Source organism: Acipenser ruthenus, chromosome 17 (assembly GCF_902713425.1).
Source record: "Acipenser ruthenus chromosome 17, fAciRut3.2 maternal haplotype, whole genome shotgun sequence".
Taxonomy (NCBI): domain Eukaryota; kingdom Metazoa; phylum Chordata; class Actinopteri; order Acipenseriformes; family Acipenseridae; genus Acipenser; species Acipenser ruthenus.
This window is the reverse complement of record NC_081205.1, coordinates 29,415,476-29,437,098: the sequence shown is the minus strand read 5'-3', so window position 1 is coordinate 29,437,098 and position 21,623 is coordinate 29,415,476. Positions and strand designations below refer to the sequence as shown.

At 36.1% G+C, this 21,623-nt stretch overlaps 1 protein-coding gene across 2 annotated transcripts; it reads left to right on the top strand.

Moving 5' to 3' along the window:
• The first annotated feature begins 1,403 nt into the window (after window positions 1–1,403).
• On the top strand, window positions 1,404–7,764 carry LOC117422974 (SLIT and NTRK-like protein 3). Of its 2 annotated transcripts, XM_058990335.1 has the most exons (3): window positions 1,404–2,037; window positions 2,292–2,382; window positions 3,751–7,764. In XM_058990335.1, exon 3 carries the CDS (start codon window positions 3,805–3,807, stop codon window positions 6,415–6,417), a length of 2,613 nt encoding a protein of 870 aa, XP_058846318.1. In that variant the 5' UTR covers window positions 1,404–2,037; window positions 2,292–2,382; window positions 3,751–3,804; the 3' UTR covers window positions 6,418–7,764. The 2 variants fall into 2 exon arrangements, with proteins under 2 accessions (XP_058846318.1, XP_033894134.2); XM_034038243.3 differs by lacking the exon at window positions 2,292–2,382.
• Window positions 7,765–21,623: the final 13,859 nt, after the last annotated feature.

Sequence of the window (21,623 nt, the reverse complement as noted above, 5' to 3'; positions counted from 1 at the left end):
ACACAACATACTGGCAGATGCAACAGCAGCTTTTTTTAAAATTAAAAATACAATATAAAGTTTTATTCTATACGTTCAAAGCTTTATGAGAAAAAAAAAAACAAAAACAAACATGTATATAGGTACAATCAATGTGCCGGAGAATCGTCTTTATGTCCCAGACTTTCCCAGTCTTTCAACGGTGCACTAAATACTGTGTTTCGGTCAGAAAGATGCAGTCTTATGGGATATATCTTAGGGAGCATATCAAGTCCATATATCATGCAACAAAGTATGCTTTCCACGTGTTTAAGTAGAATTGTAACGCGTCACATTTGGTACTGCAGCGCTTGGTGAAAAGGGATACCTGCACATTCCACCCTCTGCTCTGTGTTGTGTATCTCGGGACGCCATTATGGGAAACTTGGCTTTTGATCATTTGTTTTCTGATGCAGACCTGCACAAAATGATTGATTGCCTTGTGCCAGTTATACTGAGAGTGATGTTTTACCTACAAAAGTTACACAGATCATACATTGACATTTGGTCACAAATTGTATTACTTATCTTCTGAAAAGTTTTATTAGTAGTAGTCGTAGTCGTAGTAGTATTTTTTTTAACAGAAAAAAACATTGCAGTTTCAAGCTCGTCTTCTGCAACAGCGGCTCTCTGGGCTTGGCGGTTGATCCTTCATGGAATCCATTCCGGAATCTGTGGTACACGACTTTCAGGTGCCTCATACGTCCTGTTCCAGTTGTGTTACGTCTCTTGGCCTTGGCACTCCAGTTTTAATTTCTCTTGCGCTTGGCGGGGTAACCACATTTTCTACAGGTTGATTTTTGGAGATGGTAAGCCTTGTAGCTTATATAGTCCTATATAGTCCTAAAGCATGTCGCATTACGAGTTTTTATTACTCAAAGGCAACTGTTCTTGCAGGTTGAAATACATTTGTTTTAAAAACAGCAATATAAGGGTTAACACAAGATCTCTCGGTAATAGATGAAGAAAAAAAATCTGCTGTTGTTACCGTAGTGATTCTGGGTCCCTTTCCTGCGATTTCTGTAGCCTCCTAAAGGCTGCAAGGAGTCATGAGGCAAAGCACAGAAGAGGAAGCGTTCTTGTAACGTATATGAGCTGTTCTTCGGGACCTTGGTGCAGAGAGATCGAAGTGAGACACAGAGCTTTCCCTGAAGAAGCTGGTACACAGAATGCTACTCAAAGCACAATGTTATTCGAGGGAAGCAATCGTGCTCACATTCAAAAAGTCTATCACCACGTTGACAAGACGTTCATCAGACTAGACAACCACGCGCGATGGTATTTTTTATTTATTTATTTTTGACATTGCCTGAAGTTTTTTTTTTTTTTTTTTTTTTACTTTTAAATAAATAATTAAAAAATAAATCCACACAACATGACTCATTCCTACCGCTCATGCTGTGATATGATTTGACAGATTGTCAACTCATCTCTGCAATGCAGAGGTTATCGGGGAAACAGGTTTAATTGTTTAAATAGAACGAGAAAAGCCTGACGCTCCTGACTTACTAATCATCCAGATATAAAGAAAAATATAATAATAATAAGAGATGTGAAAGCGCCCTGATGCGCGTCCCCGATTCAATGTCAAGCGCGTCCCCGCCCCTACCGGTTTTGCTCCCTTTTCTTCAAGCTCATTTCCATGACGTCTGAAAGACCTGATCGGGGTAAAATGATTCTTCGTTATGATCCAGCATCCAAGTGATGTACTGGTGCACTGGAAAGCAGCATCAGAGCTCTAAGCAGTAGATTCTCCTGTTAGTCCATTGAGCGTGCCTCGCAGCAGACCTGCATTCTAAACAACCCTATAGAAAACAGGAATTACATTCCCATCACGTCTCCAGTTTTTTGGGTTTTTTTTGTTTGTTTGTTTTTTGTTTCTTCAGCCATCAGAGAGAGAGAGAGAGAGAGAGAGAGAGAGAGAGAGAGAGAGAGAGAGAGAGAGAGAGAGAGAGAGAGAGAGACCCAGCAATCTTTAAAGTAGTCTTTTTTGGATGCTCTAAAATTCTACTGCAAAAGGTGAGTAACGCACATATACTATTTCTCTGTATAGTTTGAACATTAATACGGGAAAGATATTTTGAAGATAGTTTTAATAAATAGATTTATTTTTTTGTACCTTAACTAAAAATCATGGAATTTTGCTAACACGCTTTTAGTCATTTGATTTGGCAGAACGTTGTTTGCCCATTTTAACCACACAGTTTTTTTTTCTTGTCCATATTATCATGTACTGTCGGTCGTTTTTAATTCATTTGCATATTCCTTTGCAGGATTCAGTCTGCAGCTTGTTGGGACCTTCTGTTTTTCTCAAATACAGGATTTCTAGCACTCTAAAGTTCGACCCCGATAATATTTTTAAAAGTACGTACCATTTCGACATCTTCATTTTAGAAATAGAATCCTGAAATAAAATCGTTCCCATCACCATGTCAACTTGACAGTGCGGGGGAAGAGTACAGTGCAGTTACTCGAAATATGGCTTGCATTTTAATTTTCCAATAGCCTTAAACATTAACACATGCAATTGTTTATTGGGATTTGCTTATTACACATTTGTTCATGATGGCATAACAGTATAGGAATCTTAATCTGATTTATTTTGTTTAACTGAAGCCTTCTGAGTGACAAGGAGTCCTGTATTTGAATCTCAATGCAGGGCTTATCCTTTAAAATCACCGTTCTTTTTCAGACTCAGCAATATTCGACTAGTTTCTCCTCAGATCTGCTGATAGCATGGGAATGTGATGTTAACTAATTAGGTTTGTGGTTTTTAATTTATAGAAAAGGAAATATTTTCTTTTTAAAAAGCAATTATGTTTTAGATATGACTTTGTTGGATTTCCCGTGGCAAAACACCTTAAACCTACACTACAGATTTTCACCAGTTTTGTCATAGAAGGAAAAAAAGAATAATATAAATTAAAAAGAAAATACAATAAAGTACAACATCCAACAGAAATATGCAACTTTTAATATCTGTATTTTTCATAACTGGAATCCGTAGTCAATCGCATTACTTAGACTGTGCAATCGTGCAATCGTTGGTAATATTAACCAGATAGTATTCTGTTGAGAAGTCGTTCACTGGAAGGCTGCTTTTTACTCATAATCTGTTGCCTGATAGCAGCTGTCTGATATTTTTGGTCGGTCTTTATGGTGCTAACCTGTATTTTAGGTCAAAAGAATCTAGGCTAGTGGGATGCAACAAATTCTGTCACATTAAAAAAAAAAAAAAAAAAACGGAACTAGCAATAGTATGTGCTTAGGTCAATACGGTTTGCTGCAATGTTGCCATAATGTGGTAAACATTGGTAATAATAATAATAATAATAATAATAATAATAATAATAATAATAATAATAATAATAATAATAATAATAATAACGACACTAGGGCAGCAGTGTGGAGTAGTGGTTAGCGCTCTGGACTCTTGACCGGAGGGTCGTGGGTTGAATCCCTGGTAGGGGACACTGCTGCTATACCCTTGAGCAAGGTATTTTACCTAGATTGCTCCAGTAAAAACCCAACTGTATAAATGGGTAATTGTATGTAAAAATAATGTGATATCTTGTAACAATTGTAAGTCGCCCTCGATAAGGGCGTCTGCTAAGAAATAAATAATAATAATTATTATTATTATTATTACAGGATACAGTGTCATCTTTTACGTAAAACAATACTGCAACTAAAATGGGACTAAATGCTGGTTAACTGTTTTCTGTTTTGCAGTGTTGTGAAGCAGTTTTCAATTATTACACAGTTTTATCTGTTCTTCAAAGAAGGATGCTGTGGATAACTCTATTAAGCACAATAGCTCTAGGATGGACTACACCAATCCCCTTGCTGGAGGACTCAGAGGAAATAGATGAGCCTTGTTTTGACCCCTGTTACTGTGAAGTAAAAGAAAGCATTTTCCATGTACATTGCGACAGCAAAGGATTTACAAATATCAGTCAGATTTCACAGTTATGGTCGAGGCCATTTAAACTTTACCTGCAGAGGAACTCCATGAGAAAGCTGTATTTTAACAGTTTTCTTCATTTGAACAACGCTGTGTCGATCAACTTAGGTAACAACGCACTGCAGGACATTCATGCCGGTGCTTTTAATGGCTTGAATATTTTAAAAAGGTTGTATCTCCACGAAAACAAACTGGAGGTGTTCCGAAATGACACTTTCAGGGGGTTAGAAAGTCTGGAATATCTTCAGGCCGATTATAACATTATTAAAAGAATCGAAAGTGGAGCATTTAGGAATTTGAGTAAACTAAGGGTACTCATACTGAATGACAATTTGATCCCTATGCTACCAAACTTTTTATTCCGGTCTGTGTCTTTAACACACCTTGATTTGAGAGGAAACCGGTTAAAAACCCTGGCTTACAGGGGCATGTTGGAATACATTGGCAGGAGCCTTATGGAGATCCAACTGGAAGAAAATCCATGGAACTGTAACTGCGAGATTGTCCAGCTGAAAACATGGCTGGAACGTGTCCCTTACACAGCTCTGGTTGGGGAGATTACATGCGAGTCGCCCTTTCACTTTCACGGCAAAGATTTAAGGGAAATTAAAAGAAGTGAATTGTGTCCTCTGCTGTCTGAATCCGAGATTGAAGCTAGTCTCGGAATACCACGTCTGCTATTTAATAATGAGAATGCATGGCCTACAAAACCATCTTCCATGCTGTCTTCTTACCATAACACAGCCTCTTCAGTTGAATATAAGACATCTGACAAACAGCCAAGACCGACAAAAAAACCTAGACTACATAGAATGCCACCAACCCCTCGCAGTATTTACCCAGGGCCAAATCAGCCTCCTATAGCTGCTTACCAGACAAGACCGCCTATACCAATCATTTGCCCCACTGGGTGTACTTGTAATTTACACATTAACGATTTAGGATTGACAGTTAATTGCAAAGAAAAGGGGTTTCGTAATATATCTGAACTCCTTCCCAGACCACTAAATGCAAAGAAACTGTACTTAAGTGGAAATTTAATACAAAAAATATACAGATCTGATTTTTGGAACTTTTCAAGTTTGGATTTACTTCATCTGGGTAATAACAGGATATCTTCTGTTCAAGACGGGGCTTTCATTAATCTTCCCAATTTAAAAAGCCTATACTTAAATGGGAATGACATCGAAAGACTAACGCCTGGCATGTTCAGGGGCTTACAGACATTACGCTACCTGTACTTTGAATACAACGTCATAAGAGAAATACAGCCTGCTGCATTTAGTTTGATGCCCAGTCTTCAGCTGCTGTTTCTCAATAACAACCTACTCAGAACGCTGCCAACCGACGCTTTTGCAGGCACTTCTCTTGCCAGGCTGAATCTAAGAAATAACTACTTTCTGTATTTGCCAGTGAGTGGAGTACTTGAGCACCTGAATTCCATTGTACAGATTGATCTGCACCAGAACCCCTGGGATTGCACATGCGACATAATACCCCTAAAACAGTGGATGGAAAAGCTTAGCTCTGTTATAATGGTGGGAGAGGTATTATGCAAAACACCAGAGTTTGTGTTTGGGAAGGATTTGAGGTCTCTTGAAATCGATCTGCTGTGCCCAGAATTGAAGTATGTTACAGTATCACCTGCTTTGCCCGATGATATGATCTCAGCCACTGATTCTGGGCTAGGATTCTCTCCAACAAGGGGTGCTATCCCTCTTTCTGTTCTCATACTGAGTCTTCTAATCCTATTCATCTCCGCTGTTTTCATTGCCGCTGGACTCTTTGCTTTTGTGTTAAGGAGGCGAAAGAAACTGCCCTTCAGGACAAAACAGGAAGTAGAACTGACTGGCATTCAAATGCAATGCAGGATATTCGAGGAAAGACAAAATGCATCTCCGGAGAAAACTCCTGGTCACGTATATGATTACATACCCCATCCCGTGACAGAAATGTGTAACAACCCCATATACAAACCCCGAGAAGGGGAAATGGAGGAGCAATTTGTCGAGACTAAAGAAAATAATACAAACTATAGGACTTTAATAGAGAAAGAGAAAGAGTGGGCAATGGCAGTATCCAATTCCCAGCTTAACACTATAGTTACAATAAATCAGTCGGGGGACATAGCAGGTTTTCACGAAAATGGTGTTCTATGTCCAAATGTTATAGAGAGAGAACGGCCATCTCCGACAGTGGGCTTTGTAGACTGTCTTTATGGCACAGTTCCCAAGCTAAAGGACTTGCACGCACACCCTCCTGGAATGCAGTATCCCGATTTACAGCAAGACACCAGGCTGAAAGAAACACTCCTTTTCAACCCTGGAAAGGGATTTCCTGACCAAACCCAAAGCGAATACCTCGAGTTAAGGGCCAAACTCCAAACCAAGCCGGATTACCTCGAAGTCCTGGAAAAAGCAACATATCGATTCTAGTTACAGAACCTTTTTTTTTTCATAGCCCAAAAAGCAGCATGATAAAAAATATTAAAATAAATATTTTCCCCAAATTGCTTTGGAGGAAAGGCCATACTCAGATATTCAATGAAGTGCCTTTACAGAGTAGCCAGCAATGTTATCAATCATTATTTTTTTTTTTACTGAACAGAGATTTGACTTTGCCGACTGAGGCATGTGAAGCTGTTAATTCTCAATACTAGAACATGCCTTCATTCAGTTGGTAGACATTTCTTGTACTTGAAGGAGGAAACATATTGTCTCAGTGGCTGTCTTATGTAGAAATGCCCAAGGCTTAGTTTGTAGATTAATGCAGTTTTCTGCATGTTAAAACTGCAGGGGTTGGTATTTCTCAAATGATCATACACTTAACAATGGAGTTACTGCAACGTTCTGTTGTTCAATGTTCTATTTAATTTTATATATACATGGACAAACGCGCATTGTCTCAAAGACGCACCTAAGGATCAACATTTGTGAATACATGACGTTTAACATTTTCTGGAGGTCAACGCAATTTCTTAAAAGCTACTGGATATTTATCACTAACAGCTTTGTAGGAAGCACTTTTAATGTTTTCTCTCTCACAAAGATTTGAAAAAAAATGTGCATATATTTATTCTGTAATTTCAGTGGAAATTAATTGTAAAGGCAATGTTAAATCAATGTATAGTGATTATGCGTCTGGTATACCCTTCTTAATAAAACCTCTTTAATCAAATTAAGGGTGCTAAAACATAACCTTTGTGACAAACACAAGTTAAAACTATTCAAGGTAGGTGAATAGAAAGATATCCGTTTATTTATATTATTTATATCTATCTTTTTTTTTAAATGCCAGTGTAATTTTGGACTTTGTTCAGTTAAAGTATTTAGCTAATTCTGCTGTACTATATATTAATATTTTATTTTAGAAGCCTATTGCAAATAACCAGTACTGTTCATAAAGCAAGGGCTCTTTAGTGCTGTTTCTGCAATATTAATAAGATGGCATGTTTTACTAGCTTCAAGATCAAGATACACATTGGTAACGCTCGAAATGAGAAGACTGAGCATCAAACTAAAGGATCTTTACTTTAATGGTATCATGTTAATGTGGCATTTTGATTGGAATTGTTCTAGTCCTAGTGGTGAATTTACTTGAAATGTTTTCCTGCAAACTGTAAGTAAGCAGTTGCCCACCAGAGGGTGCCTAGTAAACAGCACATTTCATGATTGTGTGTTAATACATTGAGTGTGCTATATATTAAAGTTACACCAGTGTTAAAATCAGTAAAAAAAAAATGAAGCACCATACTTGCATTGAAACTGTTATAAAACGTAATTGTTGGTAAGACATTTTTAATGCAATCAGTTGTGACACTGCAGTATAACGGTACAGGTCTAGTACGCTGCAGTAGATGTATATCTGTGATGGGTAATACAGCATGTCAAGTGATAGGTGTACAGTGAGTCGTTTCTTTGGTTAAGTGGACAGCTGCTTTATTTCAGGAGGTTCAATTCCAAGCTATCGATTACCGAACTAACACATTCAGCAAGGGTGTTATTGGCTTTTGTGCACTTTTTTTTTTTCACTGTGTTGAGTAGTGGCAAAATATGTTTTGAACTTTATACCACACGCAGATATAAACAATATCAGATAGAAAGTTTCACCTGTACTTCCCCTAAATGGAAAGTACATTTAGACAATGCATTTTTTCACAGTGTTCATGAACTGGTTATGTGTAGGCTATACATTAAATCTGGATTCTTCTCAACTTTCATATTGCTAAATACAATATTAAAATGTTTAAACTTTTATTCTTTGTCATACAGTTGGCACGGCTTTATCGGGACGCCTCGGTAGAAGGAAAAATATCCCGAATAAGCGGCTGTCCCAATTAAATGAGAGGCAGTTGAGACGACCTTAGTCACACTTTTTTGATTCTTAATGAAAAGAAAAAGAATGAAATCACATCACATTATGATTTAATGTTAAATACATAATTTAAAATATGAGTCAATGTTTTTTTTAATTTTTATACCTAAACAAAATTAATCGCACCTGCGATGCTGACACACCAACTTTCTTTGCAACAGCAGCCTGAGAAACCACAGGAGGCTCCTCCTTCTTCAAGAGTTCAACGTGGTTTACGCAATTTACGCAAGTCACAACGTAATCACGTACTCACGTACCCGCTGGACTGTGCTACGCCACCTGTCTTGCTCTGAAAAACGATCTCCGTTCATCGTTTGAAAATAATGTATCCCAATTAAATGAAGTGATGCCCCAATTAAACAACATAAATAGCAGTGGAAAAAAATCTCCCAGAGTTGTATCCCATTTAAGCAGCAATCCTGATTATCAGTGTCCCGATTAAGCTACGCCGACTGTACTTTTTACCTCTTTACTTTGACATCATTTTGCTATAAGGGAGTACCATAAATATCATTATAACAATAAATATAAACATATAATTTAGTGGTTTTGATCATTTTCAATGACTGTAAGTCCTACAGCAGATAACACCATTATTCATAAAATAACAATTTGTTTGATCAGTTAAATTAACATATATATTTTTTGTTGTTGATGGTATGTTCAAATTGCAAAGTGAGAGTTGTATGACACTGGTTTTTGCAGGGAACTCCCATCCCAGCTGTAAAGTAAGCCAAGAGTGTCAAGCAAGTGTAACTAACCATTTCTGAGGCTGAAATTCAATTAACTTCTCAGCCATACTGAGGGATAGATGTACTAAAGAGTCGCGGCTGTCGCAATAGTTGCAAACGAGTTGGAAGTCTAGGTTGAAATGTACTAAACATGCACAATGCTGTTAGCGACTTTTCAGAGGATGCTTTGCAGCAGCAGTTTTTCTTTGCGGTTCAGCCTTAGATGAATATGCAATTATGGGTGTTCCTGCATAAATTCGCAACAAGGGAGTGGAGATAGCGCAAATGAGGGTTCTCAAATATTATAATGATTTACTAAAGTGGACGGCAATTGCGATAATTACAATTGTATCAATTTGTTAAGAACTTTTGAAAGCACGTTTTAAACAATTGTCACAATTGTTGCTGGCATTTCCCAGTCCACCTTTGCTCGTGCGTTCCCAGTTGTGCTCAATGCATTTTTGAGGCGAACACCTAAATACCTGTTTTTCCCTAAAAGCAGGGTGTACTTACAAACTTTGACATTTCTGGTTTCCCCAATGTGTTGGGAGCAATAGACTGCACACATGTGCAGCTAACCCCTCCAGTTCATTGTGAGCATCTGTATAGGAATAGGAAACACACCTATTCTATTAATTAATGTCTTATAGGCTACTCATGATAATACAAATTAGTGGTAGAATTCAGAATTTGTTGCTGGTCCCTTGAAATTCATATTAACGAGAATTGACTGTCCTCCTGTAAGTGTCATAACTTGCCACTGTGGCACATAAGAAGAACATAAGAACATAAGAAAATTTACAAACGAGAGGAGGCCATTCAGCCCATCTTGCTCGTTTGGTTGTTAGTAGCTTATTGATCCCAGAATCTCATCAAGCAGTTTCTTGAAGGATCCCAGGGTGTCAGCTTCAACAACATTACTGGGGAGTTGGTTCCAGACCCTCACAATTCTTTGTGTAAAAAAGTGCCTCCTATTTTCTGTTCTGAATGCCCCTTTATCTAATCTCCATTAGTGACCCCTGGTCCTTGTTTCTTTTTTCAGGTTAAAGAAGTCCCCTTTGTCGACATTGTCTATACCTTTTAGGATTTTGAATGTTTGAATCAGATTGCCGCGTAGTCTTCTTTGTTCAAGACTGAATAGATTAAATTCTTTTAGCCTGTCTGCATACGACATGCCTTTTAAACCCGGGATAATTCTGGTTGCTCTTCTTTGCTCTCTTTCTAGAGCAGCAATATCCTTTTTGTAACGAGGTGACCAGAACTGAACACAATATTCTAGGTGAGGTCTTACTAATGCATTGTAAAGTTTTAACATTACTTTCCTTGATTTAAATTCAACACTTCTCACAATACATCCGAGCATCTTGTTGGCCTTTTCTATAGCTTCCCCACATTGTCTAGATGAAGACATTTCTGAGACAACATAAACTCCTAGGTTTTTTTCATAGTTCCCTTCTTCAATTTCAGTATCTCCCATATGATATTTATAATGCACATTTTTATTGCCTGCATGCAATACTTTACACTTTTCTCTATTAAATTTCATTTGCCATGTGTCTGCCCAATTCTGAATGCTGTCTAGATCATTTTGAATGACCTTTGCTGCTGCAACAGTGTTTGCCACTATTACTATACCAGAATCTAAGTCATTAATGTAGATTAGGAATAGCAGAGGACCTAATACTGATCCCTGTGGTACACCACTGGTTACCTCACTCCATTTTGAGGTTTCTCCTCTAATCAGTACTTTCTGTTTTCTACATGTTAACCACTCCCTAATCCATGTGCATGCATTTCCTTGAATCCCTACTGCGTTCAGTTTGAGAATTAATCTTTTATGCGGTACTTTGTCAAAAGCTTTCTGGAAATCTAAATAAACCATGGCGTGTGCTTTGCAGTTATCCATTTTCAATGTTGCATCCTCAAAAAAAAAAACATGATCTATTGTGTGTTAATTGTCTAGGCTACTAAGTAGGCCAAGTTAAAAATAACAATAATAAAAAATGCTAAAATAATTTAGTCTCAATTTAAAATCACCAATGTGCACAATACAGGCTAAAGTATAAAGAAAGTGCACTAGGTATTCATTTGATTTTACTACTGTACTGTATACTGTATAGGCCTACTGTACAGATTTATATTTTATAATGAAATGTGTAGCCTACCCAAAACACATTACTGTTATTTCAGAACAATGATTTATACTTTAAAATACATTGAGCACTATAAATGTATGTGTGTGTGATTGTAATGTATTTAAAAACCTGACACGTCCTTATGTTGAACAAACATGTCAGGCTTAGCGAGGGGCTACTGTATGATTATGAAAAGTTTTTTGCTAGAAACACATTTTTTATTTGGGGGTGAAGGTTGGGGCCCCACTATGGAATCTGATGGGATTAAACTGCCTTTCATTATTTATTCGAAAAGATGTGGCATGGCTCTCGCAATGCTAGAGATCTCGCTAAGATGATGCAACAAATATTGAAATTAGTATACTGCGGCTCTCTTTATTAACATATTTTCTCTTAGTACATATGACAAAATGTATATTTTTCAAAATGTCGCAATGTTTGCACTGTGACTGGACCATCTTAGTACATCTACCCTTTAGTGCTTAAAGTCTGGATTTGTTCTCCTGCAAACCTTCAAATCTGTGTTTAGGACTTGAATAAAAAAAAGTCAGCTTTGTGTGCCATAAAATGTTGAAAATCATCACTTCACATTCAATATTAATATACATTAACTATAGTATATCTTCCTTTATTTGAATTGTATTCATAGATACTCTTTTTTATATGATGATCCAATGTAGGAATGTAGGGACGATAGACTATCACGGACCCTTATATTGTAAACAGTCAGATTCAATCATTGTGTGTTAACAAGAACACACATGCAACATGATAATTAATACCTACACATTGTATGTGAACTCTAATAATCCAATTCAAGGATAAACTGCAAAGGTTGCAATAACATTATTTTCTTTAGATATGGCATTGTGTGTACATCAATGGAAGAAAAGGTGAATCATGGATTATATAATGTGTCATGCCAAAATCAAGAATTTGGGTTATTCTTCAGTCACTGCTATATGTCCTATCTTTATGGAAGGAGATAAGGAAATAATAATTAATATTAAAACTACTATCAGCCTATAACTGCTTAACATGTATTGCAAACAAGGTGGTGATGGGGGGGGGAGGGGGGGCGGGCCACTCATCTTTAGGGCTTCAAACTTGGAACTTTAAAAAAAAAAAAAAAAAAAAATCTTCCTACATAGGATGATCACATTTGGATCCTAAACTTTTCATGTAAATGCCAATAATCTAATTCCTGGCTGAACAGATATATGCTGAGAATGGGAGAGCATATTTATTTTTCTACAGTGTGTCTTTGAAGCTAAACTTTTGACAAAATGGACTGTCAACAACACCTTCATATGTTCATATTGGTTTCAACAGTGTCCACCAAAGGATATTTTTGAATGCACCATTGAGTTCCCCATTGATTATATTATAGTATATTATATTATGTACATATGCCGTACAGTGGATTTCTCATGCTTTGCACGATTTGAAACAGCAGAGTTCTATGCAAAATGCAGGTTTGGGATGCATGCAATAAGCATTACAGGCAACGACCATGCTATCATTAATTGTACACATATAATCCTTCAAAATGATGTTCAGCTGTTTATTGTCTAAGTATTGTTAAGACAGCAGTGCATAGCATTCACAGACATTGATTTGTAAGCAACCTTACAATTTTACAATCAGTTTTGTATCACATTAACCATGTTCCAAAACGAAAACCAGCCACCTGTTCTAAACACCTGTTTATTTATGAAGATTTAACATCCACTTTTCAATTAAATGTATGCATGTTGGGTACAGGCCTAAAGCGAATACTGAAGATGTGCACCGAGTAAGAGAATACCAGGACTAACATAATTTATCCTTTTAGGGATAGAAGATACCAAGTCATTAAAAAAAAAAAATCCAAACAGTGATAATATTGCTGTTGGTAATAATAGCTTGAAATCACTTTTGTTTAGAAACAACAACAAAAAAAAATCTGTATCCACATGTATTTAAGTAGGGTGACATTAGCTATATTCTGTCATTGACTCCTTGGTGCAAAGCTGTATTGTCCAATGTGTAATACTGCCAAATACTGATGAGTCTAGGGATAATTTCTGGAAGATAGCAGAGGAGTGATTAATGGCTGAGATGAAAGCTGTCATACAAAGGCTGTAATATTGGCTCTGTCAGAAAACTGCACTGTTTACATCTTCACTGTAGTCAGCATTTTGGTAATCAGAACATATTTTTTTTTTTGGCATACAGTATATATTACTGAATATAAGGATAGGGTCATTATGTATAATCATATGACCTAACTTGCATTTTCCTGTAATATTGTATCTTTATTTATTCATTGAATTATGAATGATAAACAATATCATACAACTATAGCATGTATTATTTATAATGCAGAATGGTATGCATTTTCAGATTCTGCTCTTAAACAGGGTGTTGCCATGGACGTGTCCTTTGTTAATGGTACTTATTATCAGTCATCTATATCTGATGGGCTCTTACAACTCAAATAAATTGAGTTCACATTTTCTCAGCTCACTTTCTACAGGGAAACTCCCATCAGCCTGCAGTTTAAACATATATTATTAATTGGCTCTAAATTCAGCAGACTCCGTTAAAATATTCCAAAACAATTGGGCATGTGAATACACTGCATCTATTCTTTACATGTATGCAGTCAAGAATTGTCGGTGGAAGTTTATTTAAATTATGTTTTATGTTAATCACTTTATATGGGTTATGTATTGATTACATAATAACAGTATAAAACTAACACATGCATATAGTAAACACAGATTTAAATGCCAAACATATTGTAATCAGATAGGACTGTTAATTGTAGGCTCTATTCAGCATATGTTTAGCACAACTAATGTTATCTGAGCGTAAAAAAGGTTTGACTGTCCTTGGGAAGAAGAAAACCACTTCCAGGTCTAAAGAATAACCAAACACCACTATTGTTCAGCTGTTAAAAGAATAATTCCAGGTCAAGAAAATGCATCTTTTCTGCAATGTGTGTAATGAGTTCAAATGTGAAAGGCTTGGTAGTCAAGGAAAAAAAAAAACTCAAGTGTTTCTGTTAACATTTTATCTTTTCATTTTCACTCTGGCCTCAGCACATGGATGGGAGGTTTCATTGGCTGAATGAATTGCAGCTATGGAAACGAGCACATCCTCCACCAGAATATAAACACCCTCTCTGTGCTTTCCGCATAATGTGGTTAATTATTAGAGAGGGGTCAAGTTGTGAGTGTCTGTGTAGACGCTGAATAAGACCTTTTAAAAAATTGAAAATAAAGTACATCAGGTAGGAGCTTTATCAGAATCAGAATTGCAACTATTACTTTGTTTTTAAAAGCTGCGTAACCCTTTTTATGATTTTTTTGATTACTGTGTACACTGTTCTAGTTTAGTTACTACTTGCTTCAGCCTGAGCATTTCTGTGCAATTCTCTGCCGCCAACATTCTGAAAGCTCTTAGAGTTGGCATTTTAAAATCTCAACTCAACTAAATCGTTATCTTAGAAGCACTGATAATGCTTTTAAAAGGATAACAAGATTTTAAAACTCATTCTGAAACAGTAAGTTGAAAAATGTGAGCCAACAACATTTTGACAGTTTACCAAGAGCTAACCATAGGTGGATAATTTGGATTAAATAATAATTGCCCGAGAATGGATTCCTGAGAGAAAGCCTCAGACACTTACCATTTCTTGATCTGACAGAAAGGTAGGACTGATGCTATTGATCTCTGCAATCCTTATGCCAAGAGGTGGCCTGTGCTTGTCCACTTTTTGAATTGTGGGCACCTAGTTTAAAGGTAACTGCTTGTGTTAACTCAATCAGAACAGTGTTCAAACATTTCATTAGAGAGAAAGAATGAAATATCACATTTTAAAATATATATATATATATCATTGCACCTGATACTTTAAAAGCATTGCTTGTATTGTAGAACTTGGTCTGTAATTCCTGAGACTGTGAGTTTACCACTTAGAACTGCTCAGAGTTGGTCAGGTTGACGTCTTAGAAGAAAATAAATCTTCAATTCATGTTAATAATTTCCAAATACTTGGAGACATGAAAAAAGACAGGCACAAAATGACAGCTTTGGTTGTACTGAAGTTATCATTTTTATCATTTCGGATTGTAACAGATTAAGGACAAGCATTTAGTAAGTTTAATCACATTTTTTAAAAAAACAACCCCCTCCAACACACACACAGAGACACACAAACACGCACACATGCACGCACGCACGCACACACACACGCACACACAGGCACACACACATGCACGCACACACACACACGTGCACTCTCACACACGCACAATTTCTAGTAATTTTACAAATGTGCTTCATCAAAAAACAAACAAACTTGTTTTATTTAAAGTATTAGTTCATGACAAAGGTATTAGCACCCCAGCTTTAATATTGTGTGTGTCCGTTTCGGCTTTTATTACATCTTTCAGGCGTTTATGATGGTTCTTAAACAATTTGTTACATCTTGTTGGTAAAATCTGTGCCCATTCTGTCTTGTATAATTCCTTCAGCTCATTCTATTGTTAAGTGTAGGGTGCCAAAAGTTTTGTCTGCAACTGTATTTTACAATACATGCATTTAAAAAGTCAGAATGAAGTCATTTGAGTCCTGTCACAAATATTGAAATGTATTATAAGGTTCTGAATGTGTTCTTACTTTTTATAATGTTATCCACTACAGCAAGTCATTGTTATATCAGTTTGATCTCAGGTCATTCACTTTTATGCTGTAATACTAATCACATTAGGTCAAATTCTCTCTTAGTTATAACAAAGCTGATTGTTTAGGAGACAAAAAGCATTTCCCCAGTAACCGTTGAGAGATGAAATGGTAGCCGTATCAATCCAGAGATGATAGACAAAGAGAAGCAGAATGGACTAACAAAACAATTAATCACAAGCTTTCAAGACATCAAAGTCTAGCTGGAAGTAGGAAAGGAATAACCTTGAAATGCAAAGGAGATGAGCGGACAGAATGTGTCCAACGAGGTGTGATCTTGAAATGGGGTTAGAGGGAAAAGTGCAAAGTGCAAAGAGACAACCCACCCCCCCCCCCCCCCCCCCAAAATTTTTTTTTAATTAACTATACTTGTTTTTAGAAAGCCCCCAGGAGTTAATCGGGACTCTTGATATCGACAAACAGGCTGAATAATAGCAATTAGAAAACGATCAGTACCGTCAGCCAATCAGCTTCCCGTTCTAATGGCCTCTAATAGTGGGATCTAACACTTTGACTGAAGTTCAAAACCATTGCTTACTTAATGGGATCGTGTCCTGGTTGTAATTGGATTTTACACAGGGCAGCTATTGACTTTTTATTACTTGAAAATGCGTTGGTATTGAAAAATGGAACATCAACTGCATAACACAACCCCATAATTGGAACAGTGAACAGATGCTTCTTCAATTTGCCCTTGCACTATGATTGTTTTTTGTCAAGTAATTGAGCTGAAGGTTGATGATAACTGAATAAGATCTGCTATTCATTTAGTCGTTAAACATTAAGGCCCCTCTATTGTTCTTCACACTAGATTAAGCCGTTGGTTATGCTGTTCAAAAACTCTATCCAGGGTAGTCTAAAGGTCTGTCAGGTGAATTAACACTGCTCAGTCTTATGTCTTCATATTTTGGAAAACTCATCTTAATCTAAACATTTTTTTTTTAATTGTTGAATTAAAACTCAATCATAAATTGAAAAAATAAACACAGTTCTAATTGATTATAGCATTACTTTTAGTTTTGTTTTACATCGTTTGGGAATAAATTGAAACAAAAACAACAGCTGTAGAAAGAGGAAAACTCTAGAAAAAGGAATTGTGCGCTGCAGTTAATGATCAATGCATGTTTAACTTTTTTTTGTATTGTGCCATATTCATACCTTTTATGCTTTATAAACATGACACATTAGTGTCATGTTGTGACATTTGTTTCTCCCCAGAGTTGTGTTTAACAGTTTCCATTATGAAAGTTAAGTGCAACATGGTAAAAGCACAGTAAAGCAAGGTAAAACAAGGTAAATGCCTAACCATGACACAATCATAGTACATTAATCAATCAATCTTTATTTTATATAGCACCTTTCATAGTGGACCACCATCACAAAGCGCTTTATAAGATGCAGTAACAACAAGAAAATCCATAATACTTTAAATAGAGAAATACATAATACATGCTATACGGTAAAAAAAAAAAAGCATAATACATTAAATACAGTGGAAAAAACAGTGGAACAGCGGTGCTGTTCATATTGGTGACCATAGTAGCAGCTGTTCTCATAGTACTCTTAGCAACAGGAGGACCAGGCACAGACAGGGTGGTAAGAAACACACTTCATTTTTTGTATCACCCATCTTTCTTACATAAAAACAGTGTGATTAACCGGTATTCTGTAGAGGAAGGAATGATGTTCAGTGTTTTATATATCTTTTATTACATATTGTTTCATTGTTATTGTTTTATTTTGAAATATATCAACAGAACCCCTCAGTTCATTCCAGAATGTCCAGATATTCAAGAATCAGAACGAGTAGACTGTTGTCCAGATGAATCAAACGTCCAATCGCCAAATTGTCAAAATTAACATAATTTAGAATGCGACTGAATCATTATTTTACAAATAATTTCCTGATCATTGATACTGGAATAAAAACACAGAGATGGTTGTATATTAAAGGGAAATAAGTATACCCTTGCATAAGTAACTTTGTAGAGTGCAACATGTCATTACTACATTTTATATGCTCTTCTTGTACAGTGTAGTCTATACTCTCCACTGACAAAGTAATCTTTATGGTGCTTACTGTTGTTATACAGTAATTAAGGGTATCTCACTGATCCCTTGCTTTGATATTGTTAGATGTGTTTTTTGAGTGAGTTCAGTATAAAATACTGAACTGGTGGCTTAATGTGATTTAAAATGTACATCATAAAAAAAAATAAAAAAAAATAACAAAAGTTAGCAAAACACATTTTTTATCTTGAAGTACATCTCAAAAGATTAACCCTGGAAAAACTTTAAATCGAAATAACATTTTACTCAAAAATACTGTATATCATGCTCTGAATTATGATACATGTTGCACTCCTTCATATCTGGACAATCAATGCATTTTGAGATATGGTTTGCCTGTAAGTATGAAGGTTTTTTACCACCCATCCATGTCTCATATTTCCCAGATAACAAATTTGCTTTTCCCCTCACAGATTTTACACTACTATGGGGCCGATTCAGTTTGCAGATCAGTATTTACAGTTGACTGCAAGATTACCAAGTCACAATATTTATGGCCTCGGGAACAAGCGCATCAGAATTTTCACCACAGCACTGATTGGAGAACCTGGCCCATGTTTACCAGAGACATTCCCCAATGGAGTAAGTGTTTCTCATGAGCCTCATTAAATCAGTATGTATAAACTGTAATTATACAGGTGCTATATAAGACAATTCAAGCACTCACACTGAGAGCGCTGGAAGTAAAGAAATAGCTTACCTCTTAGTTAAGTGGGTGCTATTTTTAGGGGGCAGCAGTGTGGAGTAGTGGTTAGGGCTCTGGATTCTTGACCGGAGGGTCGTGGGTTCAGTCCCCGGGTGGAGCACTGCGCTGTACCCTTGAGCAACGTACTTTACCTAGATTGCTCCAGTACAGTAAAAATCCAACTGTATAAATGGGTACTTGTATGTAAAAATAATGTGATATATTGTAAGAATTGTAAGTCGCCCTGGATAAGGGTGTCTGCTAAGAAATAAATAATAATAGTGCAGACAGGAGTATACTGGACTAAACTAATCATTTCATGGAACACACAACTTATACGGTCATCAGTCTTTGTTCTTGTGCCTGGGAGATGAAAGTGGAATGTCACTTGGTGTATTCTTACTAAACAGTAATGCTATGGGTAGGAATATGTATAGATCTTGTTCTTAAATATCATGTTATTGTTAGTATAAAGTCTGTGTACTAGGTTTTGTATTATTTAAGATAACACTTTAAAATAAGTGGTAGCTGTATGAGTAAGCATGAAATCTATCAGGAATTCATGATACGCTGTTGTTCAGGAATATTTGGAGGTGGGTACAGTTCACTGCTTAAGAAACCCCATCAAATATATCTGAAAAAATGTATTGCACAGCAGTATGCTTCTGTTGATTTGATCTGTTGTGCATATGAAATCAAACCACTGTAATTGTAAATCTTAGAAAATTGCCAAATAGGCAAATTGGTGATTGTCTAATTTAATTGATGACTTTAATAGGCTACACATGCAATTAATTAAAAAAAAAAGGTAAGATAAAATGCAAGAGATGTTTTAGAAGTTGTTTAAGATGTCTAATTAAAGCACAAAGTAGTCTAACATTTCCACACGAGTGCCTATTGTTTCTATATTGCTGATTATTGACTGGAAATGTGAAGTCAACGCTTCTGAATCTCTTTTCATTTAGCTTATTGGAAGACCTGCAATGCCTTCCTACTTGTCACTTGGATTTCAACTCTGTTGCTTGGATTATGGGTCTATCGATGAACTTGAGGCAACTGTGGACCAAACTGTGTACTTCCATTAGTGCTATGTTGGTAGACATTGGTAGTTCTAATATTTTATTCTAATCTGTGAATATGACATTGAAGAATACACATTTTTCCAAAGATATTTAAAGCTCAGTTGGGGGTTATTACATTGTTTTTCATATAGATACACAGATATTATATTAGTAATGCAATTACCATTTGTTATGAAATGCATTCTGTCAATGTATACTCAGAGGCAGAAGTTGTGAAAGTACTGTGATCCCATGGTTTATTGATAAAGAAATAGTGTACATATATTTAATACGTGTAACACATTCTCCAGTACTTAAACGTGTAAGGGACATATACAACAGTCACCTTGACATTTACAACTTCACTTTATCCACCCAGTTCTCCAGTAAAGAAAATACATATTCAAATGGATTTCAGTTATATCAAAGCATCCATTATGGTATTTGTCTGATGACTCTGAAGGCTGTGCCATGACACATTGCATCATAGGGGTGGAAAACTAATTGATTACCACGATATTATCAATAATATGTTTGGACTTGATTATTTATCAAGAAAGAACTGCGTACCATTGAGCAAGTCGTAATTAATGAAAGTTAAACCATGGCTTAGGAGAATCTTGCCTATTGTGATAATTTTAGCCCATAATAGATCATTGAAAATGTCATTGATTGTCAAACTCTATTGCAGCACGTCATTGGATTTCAAGCTGTGCTAAAAAAAAACCCGAAAAGCATGTACCGTCATGCCACTCATGCAAGTATTGTAAAAATATAACCCAGATTTGAATACAAATGCACTAGAATGGATGTTCTAGTTAAAATGGCTGCCCAATAAAAATGTATGTTATATTTTTTTCTGGACATCCAGTACACTGATGTTGACTATATGGAGGACAAGAAGATCTTCACGTATGACTTAGAGAAATTCCGTGGCCTTCCACAATTTGCTGACGATTTGTACATACCCATGTACAAAAATACATCATTCTATTAGTAAGTTCATGGATACATCATCTTCTTGTGATATTATCAGTTAATCATTTCAGTGTTAGGTGTTTGGTGTAATTAACTGAAATGAATACACACTGACTTAATACATGTTGACGTTTTAGATATTTAACTAGTTAACGCCTAGAAGAGATACAGATTATATAGTACAGAACATCTTCCCTAACTTTAAATCCTCAATTTAAACCTACAAGTCACTGTCAGGTAGATAAACTGATCAACTGCTGTGTTTGCCTTTTACCTCATATACTGCACAGTACAACTTTTAACACTAACTGCTTCTTTTTTTATTTTTTTTTATTTAGTTTTTGTTTTTTACAGGCCCCAGCAGTTGCCACATCTGTCAGAATCACTGGCCCATATCATACATACAAATTAGGCAATAAAAAGGGTGTGAGAGTTTATGAAGCTGATGGAAGGACTCCATTAATAGGAGAGGCAATTTAAATAATTTGTATTATGAGATACATTCGGAAATGAATTCTATGCAACAGTAAGTATGTAAGTGTGGACCTGCATCTTGTTTCTTAAAACAGTACTTTAAAAATGAAAGTTAATATTCCAAAAATGGTGAAACTGTTTTCCCTGACCAATCCTGCATGCAATACATGGTGGGTTTCAGTGAACTGAAATATGATGGGTTCTGGATTATAAGTTTTAGCTATCTCTTCTCATATTGGATTTGTTGTACTGTAACTGTATTAAGTATGATTTTAATATTTTTTTGCATTTACTAGGACATGAATGAATTCGCAAATTTCAAGAAATGCTCTGCCAAGGGGTGTGCCGCTAATGATTTAAATTACCCTCCTTTTACCAATACTGTTAATTCGGTCTGCATTT

Excerpts from the sequence above, each read along its gene's own strand:
- LOC117422974 (XM_034038243.3), top strand. The coding sequence starts at position 3,805 with ATGCTGTGGATAACTCTATTAAGCACAATAGCTCTAGGATGGACTACA.